This window comes from Emiliania huxleyi, assembly GCF_000372725.1.
Source record: "Emiliania huxleyi CCMP1516 chromosome Unknown EMIHUscaffold_161, whole genome shotgun sequence".
Taxonomy (NCBI): Eukaryota; Haptophyta; order Isochrysidales; family Noelaerhabdaceae; genus Emiliania; species Emiliania huxleyi.
Window position 1 is genome coordinate 279,289 of NW_005200970.1, and position 5,877 is coordinate 285,165.

The 5,877-nt window shown below is 69.3% G+C and overlaps 2 protein-coding genes across 2 annotated transcripts in view; both read left to right on the forward strand.

Annotated features, from left to right (window-relative positions):
* Nucleotides 1–2,509, forward strand: part of EMIHUDRAFT_112026 (hypothetical protein) — a gene marked incomplete at both ends in the record, with an annotated part of 6,906 nt that extends 4,397 nt beyond the window's left edge. Inside the window, 5 exons of the mRNA XM_005785365.1 lie at nt 1–128; nt 1,195–1,236; nt 1,750–1,903; nt 2,220–2,287; nt 2,363–2,509. The exon at nt 1–128 is cut by the window's left edge and continues 47 nt beyond it. Coding sequence (XP_005785422.1) covers nt 1–128; nt 1,195–1,236; nt 1,750–1,903; nt 2,220–2,287; nt 2,363–2,509 — 539 coding nt within the window. The remainder of the gene's footprint in view (nt 129–1,194; nt 1,237–1,749; nt 1,904–2,219; nt 2,288–2,362) is intronic.
* A 1,777-nt stretch (nt 2,510–4,286) lies between these two features.
* Nucleotides 4,287–5,877, forward strand: part of EMIHUDRAFT_364175 (hypothetical protein) — a gene marked incomplete at both ends in the record, with an annotated part of 2,382 nt that continues 791 nt past the window's right edge. The window contains 3 exons of the mRNA XM_005785366.1: nt 4,287–4,539; nt 4,654–5,018; nt 5,663–5,667. Coding sequence (XP_005785423.1) covers nt 4,287–4,539; nt 4,654–5,018; nt 5,663–5,667 — 623 coding nt within the window. The remainder of the gene's footprint in view (nt 4,540–4,653; nt 5,019–5,662; nt 5,668–5,877) is intronic.

Below are 5,877 nucleotides of genomic sequence, written 5' to 3' on the forward strand. Positions count from 1 at the left end.
CGACGGCGGAGGAGGAGGAGGAGGAGGAGGAGGAGGAGGCGGAGGCGGCGGAGGCGGCGGAGGCGGAGGGGGAGGAGGGGGAGGCGGAGGAGGAGGCGGAGGCGGAGGCGGAGGCGGAGGCGCGTGCGGTGCGGCGGTGGCGCTGCTGTCTCCGTGGCGTGAGGTGCTCGACGCTGCGTCGTGGCGAGGGCTGCTGGCGCGAGGCGTCCTCCCGAAGCTGGCCGAGGTGACGAGAGCTGGGGAGAGATGGGGAGAGGTGGGGAGAGGTGGGGAGAGAGGGGGAGAGGTGGGGAGAGGTGGGGAGAGGTGGGGAGAGGTGGGGAGAGGGGGGGAGAGAGGGGGAGAGAGGGGGAGAGAGGGGGAGAGAGGGGGAGAGAGGGGGAGAGATGGGGAGAGGTGGGGAGAGGTGGGGAGAGATGATGGGGAGAGATGATGGGGAGAGGTGGGGAGAGGTGGGGAGAGGTGGGGAGAGGTGGGGAGAGGTGGGGAGAGATGGGGAGAGGTGGGGAGAGGTGGGGAGATCTGGGGAGAGATGGGGAGAGATGCCAATGCCGGACGAGACAGCCTTCCTGTATCAGTACGATTGCGATCAGGGTTGTCATCGTTCCCATGATGAGCATCCTTCCTAGGGGAGTGTACCCGAGACGACACCCTCCCTATGGTTGCCCTATGGTTGCGGTTACGAGTATGCGTGTCATTGCTAGGGGATGGCGGCCTTCAGAGTCAACCCCGCCGACCAGAAGCTCGGCCCGGTCCGGCGCGTGCTCGCGTGGGCGGCTCTTCGTAGATCTCCCAATATCTCCCCAGATCTCCCCAGATCTCCCCAGATCTCCCAAGATCTCCCAATATCTCCCCAGATCTCCCCAGATCTCCCAATATCTCCCCAGATCTCCCCAGATCTCCCCATCTCTCCATATCTCCCCACCTCTCCCCATCTCTCGGTCCGGCGCGTGCTCGTGTGGGCGGCTCGTTGTCGGGCGGGCGCAGCTCGCGGCTGAATGAGATATGGGGAGATATGGGGAGATATGGGGAGATAAGGCGCAGCTCGCGGCCGAATGAGCTCCGAGTGAGCTCCATGCTCATTGCTGAGTAGGCGGGCTTGCTCGGCTTGGAGCAGCTCGCGGCGCTGCTGCTGCGCGCCCGCCGTGCGATGAGGTGTGAACAGCGTCTCTTCACACCCACTGCTGTGAATAGGCGCTGCTGCTGCGCACCTTCTTCCCGCGCTGGCCGGCGGCGGTAGATGCGGGGGTAGCAGCAGCAGTAGCAGCGGTAGCAGCAGCAGCAGCAGCAGCAGCAGGCAGCAGCAGCAGCAGCAGCAGCAGCAGCAGCAGCAGTAGGCTTTCGTTCCAAGATCGCGGACCCCTCCTCCTCCTCTCGCCCAAGCGACTTGGCGAGCTCACCTACCTTACCCACCTCCCCTCCCCGCGCCGTAGGCTGGCAGCCCTCGCCGAGTGGCTCGGCCAGGCCCCCGATCGATTGATGAGTTAATGACTAGCCGATCAATTAATTACTAAGTCGCTGAGTGGCTCGGCCAGGACCCCGACTGATTAATTAATGAATGACGAGCCGATTAATTCATTACTAACTCGCCGCGTGGCTCGGCCAGGACCCCGACTGGGGCGAGGTCTCGCAGTGGTACTGCGGCTGGAAGGCGCTGCTCCTCCGGCCGGCGCCCGCCTCCCCCTCGACGGCGGGCGGGCCTAATGAGCCAGCAATTCGGGGTGACTCCGGAGCCGACCATTCAATCAGGCGCCCGGCCTCATCGACGATGTCGCCGTGCGGGCGCGCTTCGACGCGGCGCTGCACCGCATCAACGCGGCCTTGGACGCGGAGCAGGCGCTACCACACCACCCACGGGACCGAACCCACACTGGATTCGGTACTCTGGAGGTATGGGACGTAGGTGCCGGACGCCGCCGCGGCGCGCGAGGGCGGCGCGGACGGCACGCCGCCGCCGCCGCCGCCCCGATGGGAGGGGGAGGAGGAGGAGGAGGAGGAGGAGGAGGCCGCGGCGGCGGCGAGCGGAGGAGGCGAGGGCGTGCGGAGGCCGGCGGAGGAGGAGGCGGCGCGGCGCGGCGCCGACGGCGAGCCGACGCTGCGCGAGATGCTGGAGCGGCTCGCTTCGCTGCACGGCGCCGTCTCAGTAGTAGTGGCAGTAGTGGTAATAGTAGTAGTGGTAGTAGTAGTAGTGGTAGCCTGACTGCGAGCTGTGTGCGCAGGCGCCGTCTTCATGCCGCTCGGGGTGCGCAGCGAGGGGCGCGCCGTCTTCTCGTTTGGCGGCGTGCAGGTGGTGCTCCCCATATCTCCCCAGATCTCCCCAGATCTCCCCAGATCTCCCCATATCTCGTTTGGCGGGTTGCAGGTGGTGCTCGACAGCGACAAGAAGCTGGTGTACGCGCGCCAGCTGGGCGGGGGAGGGGGAGGGGGAGGGGGCGGGGGAGGGTTCCGCCCTATCAGCCTCAAGGAGCTCGTCGCGCTTGCCGGTGGGTCTGCGGGAGAGGGCGCGTGAGCGCGGGGCCCCGTGCTCGGCGCGGTGGCCGGTGCGCCCCGCCTCCGAGCTCCGTGCACCGCGTCCTAGAGCTGACAGTGTGCGCCCCCGACTTCTTTATAACGACCCGTTAATACGACCCGCGTCCCTCACACCAAGATGCAGCCCCCCAAAGGGTACAGTCACGTGACTAAAGTACGGCAAACCTCGGACATTTTACGAACTCCTTGGCGACGTGCGCGTCGCGTCGCCAAGGCTCGGCGACCAGAGGGTCGTACACTCGGCTGGCTGCGCGGGCTGTTGCGCGTGCTGCAGCGTTGGGTGGACGTGATCACTGTACGCTCGCTTGCACACGCACGCCTGGTTGGCCAGGGCGGAGGCATTCACGCAGCCGCTCAGTGCGCCGTCGAGCCGCGACACGTCAAGCAGAGGCACCCCGCCGCCGCCTGCAGCAGCACTCCCGTCTCTCCACCTTCCATCGCGACTGTCCCGCTCGCGCCGTTGCAGCGCACTCGCCTTACCGCTAAACCGAGCACTCAAGAAGTATCGGGATATGGAGCAGGGGGCTGCAGATGCGGCAATTGCCGAGTGTGAGGAGGGCATTGACGAATGAGCATGTGCAGAGCATCAGAGATTACATTGTTTGCCGCCGCGTGGACCGCACAGCCTTTCTGCGCAACGTGCAGAGGATCGCCGAGTGCATTGTGCACTTCTTCCTCATCGAGGAACTCGTGGCCGAGGACGATCAGCTCGTGATCGTGGACTGAGCCGCATCACAGCTCGAGTGCTCTAGGTGGGGTTTCTCGTACCACCGTCGTGCTCTCGTGCAAGGGCGGACCCACTTGCTCCACGCCCGCCCCTCGTAGACGGTTACCGGGAGCCATCGGAGATCATCTCGGGTCTCTGAGCGGGTACGATGTGGCGGCGTTCCGTCCGCCGGAGCCACGCGAGCGCAGCGAGCCGAAGCAAATTTTGAGCTGTGGCCTGTGGCCTGTGGGCTGTATCTGCTATCTGCTAGTGGCTGGGGCAGGCGCAAGTGTTGTTCGCGCTCCCTAGCTCTTTGGTATTGTTGTTCAGCCGGCCTAACGTTAGCTACTGTTGTTGGGGAGCCCCACTGTTGTTCTGTTGTTACTGTTAACACTAGCAACACTGTTCAGCTCTTAACGTTTGGTGTACCTGTCTGTGTTTTTGTGCCAGTGCGCGCCAGACCCGTGCCCAGTGTCGTGCGAGGGGGTATAAAATTCTTTTTCGCACGATCACTCAACTCTTCGGACGTTTCCCGGCTTGGACCTGGTTTGTCAAAAAGGAATTATTCGTGCAAGCGCGGACTGGCGCAGACTACCACACACCGGCACACCACCGGAGCCGCCTAAGCGACTCCTATAGAAAGAAGGAGAGCGAGAACACTTTTTTCTTTTTTCAGGACGACGAAAAAGAGAATTTTACAACCAAAGCCGTTCGCGCACGCACGATTCACACGACAGACAAAGAGAAACTCAGGACATTCTTTAAAAGTTTTATAGCCCGGTCGAACACCCCGGGTCGCGATTTTGGCAAGTGAATACGGGCGCTTTTTGACGATGAAATAAGAATCTACTGCCCGAGGGAAACACATAGACACCCACATGGTTGACCAACCCTAAGTGTGTGAGGGTCAGTGTTCACATTCACACCCCACTGGCACCGTGGCACTGTACAGTGTGCAGACCGACATACAGCACGCACAATGTAGCACTTACTAGTAAGCGCGCGCATCCCCCGCGCTCGCCCTCCACGGCCGCTGAGCGGCGCAACGCACATGCCTCCCTCGCGCGCGCTAGCGGCTCGGCGAGGTCGGCCGGCGCGAGCACAACCCCAAGACGATGCCGTAACGCGTAAGCGGGTGGCTGCGCCGCCGCTGCGCCGTCGGGGCGACGGCGACGGCGGCGACGGCGGCAGCGGGCCGGGCAGCGGCGGTGGCGGTGGCGGTGGTAAGGGCGGCGGCGTCGAGGGCGGCGGCGTCGAGGGCGGCGGCGGCGACGGCGGCGGCGGGCTCGGTGGGGGCGGCGACGGTGGAGGCGGCGAGGGAGGCGGCGGGCTCGGAGGCGGCGGCGAGGGCTGCGGCGGCGAGGGCTGCGGCGGCAAGGGCGGCGGCGGCGAGGGCGGCGGCGGCGCCGAGGGGGGAGGCGGCGACGGCGGCGGCGGGCTGGGCGGCGGCGGGCTGGGCGGCGGCGGGCTGGGCGGCGGCGGCGGCGGCAACGGCGGGCTCGGTGGGGGCGGCGACGGTAGAGGCGGCGAGGGAGGCGGCAGGCTCGGAGGCGGCGATGAGGGACGCGTGGCTAGGGCGGCGGCGGCGAGGGCGGATGTGGCGAGGGCGGATGCGGCGGCGGCGGACTGGGCGGAGGCGGGCTGGGCGGCGGAGAGGACTGGGCGGCGTGCGGCGACGGCTGCGGCGGCGAGGGCAGCGGCGGCGACGGTGGCGGAAGTGAGGGCGGCGGCGGCAACGGCGGCGGCGGCGACGGCGGCGGCGGGCTCAGTGGGGGCAGCGACGGTGGAGGCGGCGAGGGAGGCGGCGGGCTACGCGGCGGCGGCGAGGGCGGCGGCGGCGAGGGGAGGCGGCACGGCGGCAGTGGGCTGTGGGCGGCGGCGGACTGGGCGGCGGCAACGACGGCGGCGGCGGCGGTGAGGGCGGTGGGGGGCTCAGAGGCGGCGGCGGCGGCGGCGGCGGCGGCGGCGGCGGCGGCGGCGGCGGCGGCGGGCTCGGTGGGGGCGGTGACGGCGGCGGCGAGGGAGGCGGCAGGCTCGGAGGCAGCGGTGAGGGCGGCGGCGGCGGCGAGGGCGGCGGCGGCGAGGGCGGCGGCGGCGAGGGCGGCGGCGCCGGCGATTGCGAGGCAGCGACGGCGGCCTGCTGCGGCAGCGGGGGCGAGGGCGGCGGCGGCGGCGGCGGCGGCGGTGGCGGCGGTGAGGGCTGCGGCGAGAAGGACGGAGGCCGCGACGGCGGAGGCCGCGGCGGCGGCAGTGGGCCGGGCGGCGGCGGCGACGGCAACGGTGGCGGCGGTGAGGGCGGCGGCGGCGGCGGCGGCGGCGGCGGCGGCGGCGGCGGCGGCGGCGGCGGCGGCGGCGGCGGGCTCGGTGCGAACCCGACCGTGGAGACGGCGAGGGAGGTGGTGGGCTAGGCGGCGGCGGTGAGGCCAGCTGCGGTGAGGGCGGCGGCTGCGAGGGCGGAGGCGGCGACGGCGGCAGCGGGCCGGGCGGCGGCGGCGGCGGCGGCGGCGGCGGCGGCGGCGGCAGTGAGGGTGGCGGCGGTGAGGGCGACGGCGGCGACGGCGGCGGCGGTGACGGCGGCGGTGGTGGGGGGCTCTCGTCGGAGGCGGCGGTGAGGGCGGTGGCGGCGAGGGGGATGGCGGGCT